At 37.5% G+C, this 14,299-nt stretch overlaps 1 protein-coding gene across 1 annotated transcript in view; it reads left to right on the top strand.

Moving 5' to 3' along the window:
• Window positions 1-7,834, top strand: part of LOC124796354 — a 73,295-nt gene extending 65,461 nt beyond the window's left edge. Inside the window, exon 4 of the mRNA XM_047260507.1 lies at window positions 7,619-7,834. Coding sequence (XP_047116463.1) covers window positions 7,619-7,755 — 137 coding nt within the window. The 3' untranslated portion in view covers window positions 7,756-7,834. The remainder of the gene's footprint in view (window positions 1-7,618) is intronic.
• The last annotated feature ends 6,465 nt before the right edge of the window (window positions 7,835-14,299 follow it).

Below are 14,299 nucleotides of genomic sequence, written 5' to 3'. Positions count from 1 at the left end.
TGTCTGAAACCTGTTGGAGAGCTCAGGTTGAAACTGCAATATCGATTTCAGCTTACTTGAATAACATTGCCATTGCTGTTGAAACTTTCAGTAAGTTAAATTGGACAGCTGAAACACTTCTGTGGTACAGTGTGTTTTGGTTGTGTGAGATCATTCAAGTGTTTAATCATGGCATCAATTTAGCTCAAGTTGTTCGTACCAACTGGCTACAGAAGCAAATTACTACAAGCTCAAAATACTACAATTGATGTTGAGATAAGATACTTTGAGAGCTTATTAAATGACTTAAAATACTGTCATGAAAATTGAGACATCATTCTCCCTAATCTAAAGTTGCTGCCCGTGCAATTAATATCAGTCTTGTATTTACAGAGGTGCGCCCTAACGAGAGGAAATTATTTCATGACGAAACCAGGAGTGAAGTGGCAGATTTGAATTCAGAAGTTAAATTTATTGTATGTTATTATTCACAATTTAGTGTCTAACTTGAAAATCACAAAACTGTGACAGTTTTAAATGAATCATTTGCATTTTGTGGAAATAATCAAAGATGACTGATGATCAGGTCACTAAAGCATACGAGTTAATTATCAATGAATACCGTAATAATGTCACAACAGATAAAGAAGAAGAAATTAAATATTTGAAAACAATTTGTACTTAAAACTTTGAATACATTTCTTTGGAACCATTAGACCTCGAGAGTAAGATGCTTGAGCTTAAAATTTCAAGCTTATTGCCAAATATAAAGCTTTGTGCAACTTTTACACAATTCCTACAATTGTAGCCGAAGTAGAAGGGTTATTCAGAAGTCTGACTCATGTTAAAAAGGTCTTGTATAAACTATGCATCAACAACATCTCTCAGATTCAGAGATCTTGACAACTGAATGTAATTTGGCAACACACCCAGACTTTGATGCTATGATTCAAACATTTTCTGAAAAAATTGCTCACAAAGCACCATTGACAGTGATGTAGGAAGTATGCAACTCACTGCAGTTTAAATGTGAGTGTGCTAATGTCTGCTTACAGAAATGTGTAGGCATACCAGGCAATGAGTAGGCACAGAACACTCCATATCAAAGAATTACTAGCACCAGACATTTCAACATACAGATCCTTATAATACTTAGCCTTTTGTTTTAAAGTGAGGTGAAGATAAATTAAACCAATTTAAAAATAAAATTAAATGTAGTGTACTTACATTTTACAATAATTCATCCCTGAGTAGCATCTGAAGAAGAATTTGTAAGTTTGTCAATTTATCAGTTTCCTTCCTTGCCGTGTAGGTCGTGGTTGTGCTATTATCCAGTTCTCTAGCTGTGATAGTCATGGGCTCCTGATAACTGTCTTTCAGTTTCCTGCTCCATGAAAGCATTATACCCCTGGTATTCTTTCTCAGCATGTTTAACCTTCGCATATTCATTCGTTATCAGGAGAAAGAAAACTGGCATTATACGGATCGCAGCGTGGAATGTCAGATCCCTTAATCGGGCAGGTAGGTTAGAAAATTTAAAAAGGGAAATGGATAGGTTAAAGTCAGATATAGTGGGAATTAGTGAAGTTTGGTGGCAGGAGGAACAAGACTTTTGGTCAGGTGATTACAGGGTTATAAATACAAAATCAAATAGGGGTAATGCAGGAGTAGTTTAATAATGAATAAAAAAAATAGGAGTGCGGGTTAGCTACTACAAACAGCACAGTGAACGCATTATTGTGGCCAAGATAGACACAAAGCCCATGCCTACTACAGTAGTACAAGTTTATATGCCAACTAGCTCTGCAGATGATGAAGAAATTGATGAAATGTATGACGAGATAAAAGAAATTATTCAGATAGTGAAGGGAGACGAAAATTTAATAGTCATGGGTGACTGGAATTCGTCAGTAGGAAAAGGGAGAGAAGGAAACATAGTAGGTGAATATGGATTGGGGGGAAGAAATGAAAGAGGAAGCCGCCTTGTAGAATTTTGCACAGAGCATAACTTAATCATAGCTAACACTTGGTTCAAGAATCATGAAAGAAGGTTGTATACCTGGAAGAATCCTGGAGATACTAAAAGGTATCAGATAGATTATGTAATGGTAAGACAGAGATTTAGGAACCAGGTTTTAAATTGTAAGACATTTCCAGGGGCAGATGTGGATTCTGACCACAATCTATTGGTTATGAACTGCAGACTGAAACTGAAGAAACTGCAAAAAGGTGGGAATTTAAGGAGATGGGACCTGGATAAACTGAAAGAACCAGAGGTTGTACAGAGTTTCAGGGAGAGCACAAGGGAACAATTGACAGGAATGGGGGAAAGAAATACAGTAGAAGAAGAATGGGTAGCTCTGAGGGATGAAGTAGTGAAGGCAGCAGAGGATCAAGTAGGTAAAAAGAAGAGAGCTAATAGAAATCCTTGGGTAACAGAAGAAATACTGAATTTAATTGATGAAAGGAGAAAATATAAAAATGCAGTAAATGAAGCAGGCAAAAAGGAATACAAACGTCTCAAAAATGAGATCGACAGGAAGTGCAAAATGGCTAAGCAGGGATGGCTAGAGGACAAATGTAAGGATGTAGAGGCTTGTCTCACTAGGGGTAAGATAGATACTGCCTACAGGAAAATTAAAGAGACCTTTGGAGAGAAGAGAACCACTTGTATGAATATCAAGAGCTCAGATGGCAACCCAGTTCTAAGCAAAGAAGGGAAGGCAGAAAGATGGAAGGAGTATATAGAGGGTTTATACAATGGCGATGTACTTGAGGACAATATTATGGAAATGGAAGAGGATGTAGATGAAGATGAAATGGGAGATAAGATACTGCGTGAAGAGTTTGACAGAGCACTGAAAGACCTGAGTCGAAACAAGGCCCCGGGAGTAGACAACATTCCATTAGAACTACTGATGGCCTTGGGAGAGCCAGTCGTGACAAAACTCTTCCATCTGGTGAGCAAGATGTATGAGACAGGCAAAATACCCACAGACTTCAAGAAGAATGTAATAATTCCAATCCCAAAGAAAGCAGGTGTTGACAGATGTGAAAATTACCGAACTATCAGTTTAATAAGTCACAGCTGTAAAATACTAACGCGAATTCTTTACAGACAAATGGAAAAACTGGTAGAAGCAGACCTCGGGGAAGATCAGTTTGGATTCCGTAGAAACACTGGAACACGTGAGGCAATACTAACCTTACGACTTATCTTAGAAGAAAGATTAAGAAAAGGCAAACCTACGTTTCTAGCATTTGTAGACTTAGAGAAAGCTTTTGACAACGTTAACTGGAATACTCTCTTTCAAATTCTGAAGGTGGCAGGGGTGAAATACAGGGAGCGAAAGGCTATTTACAATTTGTACAGAAACCAGATGGCAGTTATAAGAGTCGAGGGGCATGAAAGGGAAGCAGTGGTTAGGAAAGGAGTGAGACAGGGTTGTAGCCTCTCCCCGATGTTATTCAATCTGTATATTGAGCAAGCAGTAAAGGAAACAAAAGAAAAATTCGGATTAGGTATTAAAATTCATGGAGAAGAAATAAAAACTTTGAGGTTCGCCGATGACATTGTAATTCTGTCAGAGACAGCAAAGGACTTGGAAGACCAGTTGAACGGAATGGAAAGTGTCTTGAAAGGAGGATATAAGACGAACATCAACAAAAGCAAAACGATGTTAATGGAATGTAGTCGAATTAAGTCGGGTGATGCTGAGGGAATTAGATTAGGAAATGAGACACTTAAAGTAGTAAAGGGGTTTTGCTATTTGGGGAGCAAAATAACTGATGATGGTGGAAGTAGAGAGGATATAAAATGTATACTGGCAATGACAAGGAAAGCGTTTCTGAAGAAGAGAAATTTGTTGACATCGGGTATTGATTTAAGTGTCAGGAAGTCGTTTCTGAAAGTATTTCTATGGAGTGTAGCCATGGATGGAAGTGAAACATGGACGATAAATAGTTTAGACAAGAATAGAATAGAAGCTTTCGCAATGTGGTGCTGCATAAGAATGCTGAAGATTAGATGGGTAGATCACATAACTAATGAGGAGGTGTTGAATAGGATTGGGGAGAAGAGAAGTTTGTGGCACAACTTGACAAGAAGAAGGGTTGGTAGGACATGTTCTGAGGCATCAAGGGATCACCAATTTAGTATTGCAGGGCAGAGTGGAGGGTAAAAATCGTAGAGGGAGACCAAGAGATGAATACACTAAGCAGATTCAGAAGGATGTAGGCTGCAGTACGTACTGGGAGATGAAGAAGCTTGCATAGGATAGAGTAGCATGGAGAGCTGCATCAAACCAGTCTCAGGACTGAAGACCACAACAACAATTCATTCATGATTCATAAGATTCATGTGTTAGTTCTTTCAGAGCCGCAGTAGAGAACAGGAGACATGGAATATGACAATTTTTTATTTTATTATGTTCAAAATAATGTTGATTGAATGTAACATTGTAGGAGGTGTATCATAATAGCTGTTACTAGTTTTCTGAAATAACAGAGAGCATGAAATTAAACATTTTTGTTAATAAAGCACTGTCTAGTAATGCATCATTTTGAACTTGAACTGGGATGAAGAAAGCTGTATGTTATAATAAAAGTGCTGGCAGAACTGCAGTGTGCAAAACAAATGTGAAATTTGCTACCAATTGTTTTCTTTCCATGAAACTATTATAATTAAATACAATGAATGTTGCAAATATACCTATAAATGTTATTTAAATCTGTAGCTACTGCAATATATTCTAATTCTGATTGAAAATGTGCATGGAAATCAGAAATGAGTATGCAGAGAGTGTGCTCGGAAAAAATTACATACTGGAGGCAGCAAATTTAAATTTCAGTGTCAGTTCTGCAATTAGGAAACCTGTTTTTCCCCACTTTCATAGAAAAACAATGTTACACAATTTTATACCCAAAACTAAGTAAACAAATTTCATAGAATGCATTCCGTGACCAATAGTAACAAATTATTGGCTTAGTGCATAAGTTCGTTGTGTTTTCCCTGTAAGTTTAATAAACACAACAGATACACATAACAGAGACTTTAGTCATCAGTAATATATTCCCCTTCACTATGTATGACTGTCTTCTAGTGCTGGGGTAACTTCTTGATTCTGTGACTCTAGAAAGCACATGGTTTCGAGGTGCGCATTTCATCCAGAAATGAATTTCCTTGAACGTTCAATAGAGTGTGGAAGAAGGGAAGATCTGAGGGCACAAGATCAGGTGAATAAGGTGGGTATGGAGTAATTTCCGAACCCAACTCCTGTACAACATTTTTTGTCAGTCTGGCGGAATTCAGGTGGGCATTATCGTGGAGTATGATCACTTCACGCAGTGTTCCTGGTCATTGTTCTTGCAATGCTTCTACGAGATGTTGACAGTAAATGTCAGCAGTGATGGTTACTTCTCAGGAAAGCAGTTTGTAGTACAACATGCTGTTGCTGTTGCACCAGATTCATAGCTTTATCTTTTGTTGGTGCATGCAGGTTTTTGTACGGGGAGATGCTTCTTTGTTTGGGCTCAACCATTCCTTTCTTTTCCATGTGCTAGCATAAAGACACCATTTGTCATCACCAGTAACAATAGAGGGTAGGAATTGTCGGCGCTGTTCGTGAGACAGTTGATTGTGAACAAGCAGAGACGCACATATGGTCACCTGCTGATTTTTGTTATTTTGGCCTAGAACATGAGGTACCCATACACCTGATTGTACTCATGTACCTGGTTTTTGAATCTTCCCCATTGCATGCAAATGTCAAACGATGGTGGAATGATCACAGTTCATTAAATTTGCTGATTCTTGTTGGATCATTGTGAATTAATGCATTTAATCGATTTCGTCAAACCTTGAAGGTCTTCTAAATGTGGAGAGTCACTAATGTTGAAACGATTCTCCTTAAAATGAGAAAACCATTTTCTTGCCAAGCTTTGTCAAATGGAATTATCCCTATACAAGACACAAATGATTATGGCTGCCTGTGCTGCTGTCACCCATATATTGAACTCAAACTGAAGAATATATCAGAAATTTTACAATTTCTCTCCTTGGAACTCTAGAGCCCACAGCTCCAGCCACTGCCTCCAAATAACAAAATGACAATATCTAAACTCACATAGCAACAGTGAACTATAAAGAAAAAATGACACTTGATTAATAAACCCATAGCAATCAGAATACCAACATGCGAAACAAAAATGCTATAAAATTATGTACCAACCTAATAATTTCAATAGTTCATTTCTCCATGGTAAGTATAACAACTGAAACAAAAGCATCTAAAGTCTGCGTGATGAGCAGAGGCTTTTGTGCAGATAACAAAACATTTGCAAACACTGACAAGTAAAGTTTATGTCAAGTTAAGATGTCCACTACATCAGAAAATTAGGAACCGTTATTCTTATATGCCTGTCTTTAACCTTTCTGCTCTGTATCGGAACATTTTTTGCTATTTCTTTGAGGGCATCCACTTTCTAAATACAGTGCGATGACATGTCGCAGTCGGTATAATTTCCTCGAAGCTTCACCTATTCTGTAATACAGAGCAACATTGCGTCCAACATGCAACAGAAGGTAGTACTATTGATATCCTTTCTTTCAGGAGTGCTAGCTCTGCAAGGTTCGCAGGAGAGCTTCTGTAAAGTTTGGAAGGTAGGAGATGAGGTACTGGCAGAAGTAAAGCTGTGAGGACGGGTCATGAGTTGTGCTTGGGTAGCTCAGATGGTAAAGCACTTGCCTGTGGAAGGCAAAGGTCCCAAGTTCGAGTCTTGGTCTGGCACACAGTTTTAATCTGCCAGGAAGTTTCATATCAGTGCACACTCTGTTGCAGAATGAAAATCTCATTATGGATGATTTAAATAGTTAAATGGGTGGGATAATTTTGTAAAAGGTTTCCTTGTCTGTCACTTTTAGCAGTTCTAAACTTGAAAAAGAAAATGAGTGATATTATCAGGTGATGTGCTCTTCAGAATTGAAAATGTTATTTACTAGGTACTTTATTATTGACAAAGTTGGCTGCTGTTCTACAGAAAATAGTTTTGGAGAACAGTACAATCAGGAACAGAAAATAATTTCATGAACCCAGAGATTGCAGTTACTCTGAAAGTGAGAACATTCCATTTTTACTAGAAATGAGAGAGCAGCCCTTCTAAAATTCTTGCTGCTAATGAAGTTTCCCAGTTTCTTGCATAAAACATTTTTTTTTAATTTAGTAATTAAACTCAGTAGATTTGTGTTAAAGTAAATATTATTGCTTTAGTGTGATTTGGAATCATGCAGATGGGCATGTAATATAAAAACTAGAGTTCAATTGAAGCTGTACAAAGATACAGTGTATGAAGGTTTCCAAGTTGATGAATGTTACATGAAATTCACAATGTTCTGTGAAAACAGTGGCAGAGATCACTTTGCTTTGCTATTTCTTTGCACATTTAGCACTACGCTTGACTTCAAGAAATTAACCAATTTTTACTTTGCAGTTGAAATCTTTTTCTTACTGCTGATGATTTCTGTTCAAAATGTTTCTTACAAGTTAGAGATCTTGTTAATCTGTTTTTACACTCATAAAAGAAAATTATGATTATGTTGGTTAAATTATATATATTTAATAACTGATTTCCTGTTGTGCAGCTGGCGAATCTGATCTTGAGGCCCCAAAAGGAAGGTTCTATCTTGAGAATGAAGATTCAGAGAAGAATGAGAATGACTCGAAACTTCATCAGCTGAATTGGAATGAACTTATGGATGTCAGAATTTTATTTCCATGAGCTCTTAAATTGTTATTTTTCTCTTAAAATATTGTGTATATAAATGACTGGAAATAAACTCTTTATCTTGTGCACTGAATGACTGTTGTTATCAATAGCATCAGAAATATGAATTAAGAATTGTAAACTTATAGGAATTAAATTTCATAGAGATATGATAAGGAAAGTTCTGGCAGAATGGAAATAATTTCCGCACGGGATTAGCCGAGCTGTCTAAGGCGCTGCAGTTGTGGACTGTGCAGCTGGTCCCGGTGGAGGTTCGAGTCCTCCCTCAGGCATGGGTGTGTGTGTTTGTCCTTAGGATAATTTAGTTCAAGTAGTGTGTAAGCTTAGGGACTGATCACCTTAGCAGTTACGTCCCATAAGATTTCACACACATTTGAACATTTTTTTGGAAATAATTTTGGAGTGTGGAGACAACTCAGCAAATAGTAGAAGTGTTGAGTCATCAAGAGGCACACAAAAGAAGTATGAAAACTTCACTAGCTTTCAGATGAATCCTTCTTTATCAAGCTGCAGTACATACAGTCAGAACTGCACACACAGCATGCCTGCCCCCCCCCCCCCCCCCCCCCCCCCCACACACACACACACACACACACACACACACACACACACCTGTGCAGTTACAGTGTTTTGACTGAACACATGATGGTGGGACTGTAGTTCAGAAGGTATATTGGGGTGAGAGAGGTTGCGTCAGGCTCTCTGCACAGCATTTTGTGTGGATCAAACCTGACCAAGGGCAGAGTTGTTCACCCAGTGGCTGTATATGCTGCTGAGCACAACATGCTCAAGTTCAATGGCTGCTTCACAACCATTGCTATCTGTACTCTTTCCCCTTCTCCCAAAGCACCAGTTTTTCTTAACTACATAGATTGAAGCTATTCTTGCAACACACCCTTTCTTCCCATAATCCCTGTGGCCCTCGGTATATGCTAACCTGCCCTCTACCAGTCTCCCTTTTCTCTGCCCTGCAATACCCTCCTAGTCCACTCCTCCATATTGTCATCATCATTATCATCATCATCGTATTGTGTAGCACAAACTCACTGGCTCATGTGCCCTTCTGTCGCATTCCTGTCGTATGCGTCTGCTTCCTTTTACTCCTACGTTCCTATCTCACTGACCAGTTGCCTCCCTAAAAGTTTTTGTCTGAAAGCTAGTGAAGTTTTCATTATTTTTTTGACACCTCAACACTTGTAGTATTTGGTGAGTTCTCTTTTTCTCCTTAATTATTCAAATTTCGTAGAGGGACACTTATACTGTCACTGTCCCATATGTTAGAAGTTAATGGACTACTACAGGTACACTGTGTACCCTCTACCACACAACATATTGTGGCTTCCAGAGGATAATTTAGATATAAAAACAGGAGAGAGATTAATAGTACAGCGGCACTGTTACATCTTTCCAGAACAGGTTCTGAGTGGAAAAATGCTTGCTACAATATTGAATATTCCAGTCCATTAACCACTCTGTATGGTTTAAGACAATCATGATAAATTCCTCTTTTTCATAAACTTGTTGTATATGCTAAGCATATGGCCTTAAATTATTTAGCGAATGCTCCAAGAAGAACAGTCTTGTTTAGGTTTCTCAAAAACAAGTCATAGCCGGATATAACCACTTTCAGTAATCCAAGTCAAAGTGTATGTTTGGTTTCTTTCACTGGCGTTAAGAGAAATAAACCATATGGTTCCAGTTCTGCAATCAAGTTTTGAGAGAGCTTCTTGTTGAGACTAGATCCCACACAAACACAACTTTGACTGATTTTCTGAATTCTTTCAAAAAGTGGAGAATATACACCCCCACACCAATGTGGAGATACCATCCTACAGCGAAGAAAATGTACACTACGGGATTGTAGCACAGTAAAACTAGCTTAAAATGGAACTGTAATTTTTCAAATTGGAGAAGTTTCTGGATTAAACAAAATGCATTAGGTTAAGTAAAATGTGCCAGATATCATGCACAGAAGCATAAATTTGTAATTGTGCACATATTTATGTACCTTCACTCCTGTGCAGTGTATGATCATCTGTTGTATATTGTACAATAGAACACAGATCATTACACTAATTGATAAATAATACAGCATTTCTGTATTTTTGCTCTAACTTTAAATTTTGATCTTGTTGTATGTGTGTACATATTATTCTATTTTTATTTGCCGTACATTTTTTCACCACATATCAAGGAGGGAAACCTGTTTGAATTTCCTGTTTGAAACTGTTTTTCCTTCACATTTTTTCACACTGTACAATAGTTGCAACACCTAGGAAGAATTTGTGTGTGTTGTAGATTGTTTATTCGTGCAATAGCTTCTTCAGGTGAATTAATTTTTCTAGGGACAACATTTTGCTCTTCTTCTTCTTCTTCTTCTTCTTCTTCTTCATCTTCTTCCTTTGTTTCTTCCTTATCATCTTCTGTGTTGTGTATTTCTATTAAATCTGTTGCTGAAATAAGAGCAGAGTGAGCTGACAGAATGTCATCACTTCGAAGGCAGTCATCTGCACTACATGAAATATTTTGTGTTTTAATTAATTCATCAATTACTGCTGGATTTTGTTGAGCTTTGGTGGCAACAGAAGCTTACTGCCAAGCCAATCCAATTTACTGCATCCAAGACAGAAACTGACTTTTAAAGAGCAAGTACACTTTCAGCTTCTTCAACATTAAGAATTAGAGATTGCATCAGTAATCACCTGTAATAGGACCTGAATGTGTAGATAATCCCATGGTCTGTAGGTTGTGCGAGGCTGGTTGAATGGTGTGGAAACAAAGCCAGCGTCACATTGAACTTAATGTTTGGGTGGCAGGTTGCATTGTCAAGGAAAATGAGGTTTCCTTGTTTTCATTGTGGCATTGAAAGAACTCACACCTTTTTTATTTGAAAAAAAAAATGTGATTTGCCACCTATCCAGACACCAGTTGCTTTTCCATTTTGTCCAACATGTTTCCACACAGCAGTACAAGTGAGTCTTTCCTAGGGCATTTTTCTGCTGATGCTCTTTTTATCTCAAATTGCTAGAGATTGTGAAGGCAGTGTGCAATAAAACAGTCCCATTTCATCGGCATTGGACAAACCTTTCCAGTCATAATTAACAATAAGGTTGTATATTATTGTCTCCAATTCTCTTACTACACTTTCCTGCACATTCTTAACATCCTATACACTTCATTTCACATGACGATGTGCCTAGCTTCGAAACTTGTGATGGAGCAAGCTGGGATATTTTTACTTCCTCTCTTGTTTTGCCATGTGCTTCCTTAAATTCCTTTTTTTTTTTTTAACTAATTAGCATTAAAATAAGTGAGTATAATCTACATCTCATAAAAGGGAAAGGTTGAACCTCAGTTTTAAAGAATATAACCCAAGATCTAATTTTGTGCTTAGTTTTATGTGTGTAATTGAGTTTCTAATTTATTTTGACTGTGCCCACTTAGTATCTTTTGTTATGGGATGAAATCGGTAATTGTTTCATAACTTAAATTCTATTGTTGACTTATAAACAAATATAAATTCTGTACTAATTATAAACATTTGGAGGTCCAAAGTAACAATTTTGTCAAAAGTATTGTTTGCATAACAGTATTTGTTATTTAAACAAATAATTTGGCCAAACTCTTGTAGAAGAAACTGTTAAAAAGAACCAATTTTTCGATGTATTCAGTTAATTTAATGAGTTAAGTTTGAATTATAATTTCTGTAAATTAAACATTGAACAATGTATAGTTTCAGCACCTGTTATTGTGAGGATATATAAGGGCCCAATTTCTGGTACTGAGACAGTCAGTCCATGGCCGAGTTTCAGACAAGAACCTGTGTTGATTAGAACAACAACATATTAACTGTGAAATAAGTGTAACACAATTAGGTCTTTTGCTAAAACAATGACAGTGTCTGTTAAATACATACCGCAATATTCTACAAGACTTTTGAACTGTGGGGTTAAGTTTTTACTGCTCGTAGGTGTACAATAGTAAACTATTGAAGCAGTATGTGGATGTTCGCTTGCAACCTATTAATGAGGCTTATCAAAAGTTAAACAATAGTGCATTGGCCATATAACTATGTATTATTGGGGGGGGGAGGGGGGGTTGTGAACAGTGAAAGTAAAGTACTGTGAAATGCAAATGTGCACTTGTTGGCTACATTATTTAAAGTGGTCAATGTTGTACTTCCACACCCCATTTTTCAACCAGTGTAGCAATGCAGTACGTCAACACCGAGGACAACAAACGTAGAAATAAGTAGGCAGAACACCACAAACTGTCCAGCCATCCTGTGGATGCCTTAAATTCCATATTTACAAGCTATTCTGTGACTTTAAGAGCCTCACTGTGCAACATGAGACCAGACAAAAGTAACTTTTTTGCCCAAGCACTGATGAACCATTCCCACATAATCTTGTTAATTTCTTCATTTCCCATCTCCTTCGCCTTTCATTTCACTACTCCATTCCCTTTCATCCATTCATACCATATCTTATCCTTGTTTCCTACAGTGTCATAAATGTGTGTTTTAGCACATTTGAAACACAATTTATTTCATGCACAGAGTCTTTCTCACCTCAGTTACCTTAATCTTTTCATTAAAAGTTTGCAACACATGTTTGAGGTGTTACTGGTCGCCCATCAGAAAATAATGCAGGTAGTGCATTTCTTTGAAATGCTTGATGTTGCCAGGTAAAACCATTGTTTAATGGAACATCGCCCACCTCTTTCACTACAGAGATTACTGCAGAGTGTTCGTAGGTATGCAACAATATTCCAGTGTGAGCCTGCACGTTTGAATAATAATTGAAAACAAGAAACACTGACAAACAGAGTGCTGACGAACAACTCATTTCTCTTGATGTACTGACACTATGCGTAACTGGTTCATTATTGCACAGAGTGCCACAGCTTAATATCCACACCCATAGCGCCACGCTCTGCTGAACCCTTTTCGTGGTTTTGTGCCGCTTAACAGCATTGTCACGGCTGTAAAATCTTTGTGGTAGAAAGCAGCGTTCTTGTAGAGTTGCGAATAACTAATGTATACTGTAATACCGTAGTACTGTATAAGAATGTTTCCGCTTTATATGGTGAATTATTATTTAAGTCTTAAAATTTGCGTTCTGTTTCTGCAGTAGGCACATTCTGCTTTCCACAAAAAATTATCATATAAAAGTGTACCGAATGCATCAGGTTTGAAATATTTACTGTTTGGGTAGATTTCTGAATTATATACATTCCACTTTGGTCGAGCTGTACTGTACCAGTTTTCATCTCAAATATGTGTTCTGTTGTGTCTAAATTCATTCCAAAGACTACGGCTGTGGAAAGAAAAATCGTGATGTTCCAACAATGTTTTTTTCTAGGCCTTTTTAGGGTAAATTTGTCTGAAAGCCAAAGCTGTAGAAAAAATACACAGTTGAAATGGCTGTGGAGAATCTTCTGTTGAAACATCAGAAACCTCATTAATAACAAATTTGCAATTTTAATACCAATTCAGTAAGATGAAAGGACAGCTGGGATGTCAGCAGAAGTAGTGTTCTTATCAGAATATCACATAGAAATCACTCAAATAGAATGGATACAAGTGGGTGGAGGTCACACTACTTTATAAGCAGTAAGATGAAAGGGGAAGCTTGTATATGTAAAAAGAATGGAATTAAGTCCCAGGTCCTTCAGGTTAATGAATATTTTGTTGAACGTGTCTTTCAATGCTATGCTACAGTTATGGAAAAGGAAAAAAACACACACACACACACACACACACACACACACACACTCTACCAGTTTACAGGCTACTGGAAGGAAAACATTAAGCTTGATAAAGCATCTGAAAACAGCTGTAACATGTTAATTGTATGTGGTGAAACATTCATTTGAGAAAACTATAAAATTACAAATGGATGTAACAGACAAGCAGTGCTTACCTCCAAGAGGCAAAATTCCAGCTCTGCTGATAGGTACATTGAAAAGTGATAATACTAATTTAAGGTTTAATAACTATTAGTTCTTTTGTCACAAAGGATTGAGGGATATATTGGGGAAGTTTAGAAAAGAATCCTAGGTCACTCAGACCCCAGGGTGAGAGGGACCTATGTGTTGTGAGGATGAGGGGAAACGTTATGCAGACTTTGCTGGAAGATAATTGTTTTGGAGAATTTAGTGTTGATAGCCTCTTAGAAAGTACTGATAGAGGACACACAGTGGTGTTTTTCTGTGCTGTGGTTGTACCCTTGCAGCCAGTCCAAATCTACAGTGTCTTAGAAACTTAAAAAAAAAAGAGAATGTCAGTTACATGGAGAATAATACTAAAAATCAAACATACATCTTAGAGTGATACTGAAAGAAGTACGTCAGCCCCCAAGTTAACAGTCAAATTTCAAACAGTGTGAAAGATCATCTTTACATACGTGCATGCAAGCACGCGCGCGCGCACACACACACACGCACACGCGCTTCGTGTTTGTCAGGCTAGATCCAAGAGTTCCTATGTATAATCACATAGCTTGTTATTGGTACCTGTTAGGTGTCTACAGCAGCT

The sequence above is a fragment of the Schistocerca piceifrons genome, chromosome 1 (genome assembly GCF_021461385.2).
Source record: "Schistocerca piceifrons isolate TAMUIC-IGC-003096 chromosome 1, iqSchPice1.1, whole genome shotgun sequence".
Classification (NCBI taxonomy): Eukaryota; Metazoa; Arthropoda; class Insecta; order Orthoptera; family Acrididae; genus Schistocerca; species Schistocerca piceifrons.
This window is presented reverse-complemented; position numbering and strand designations above follow the sequence as displayed.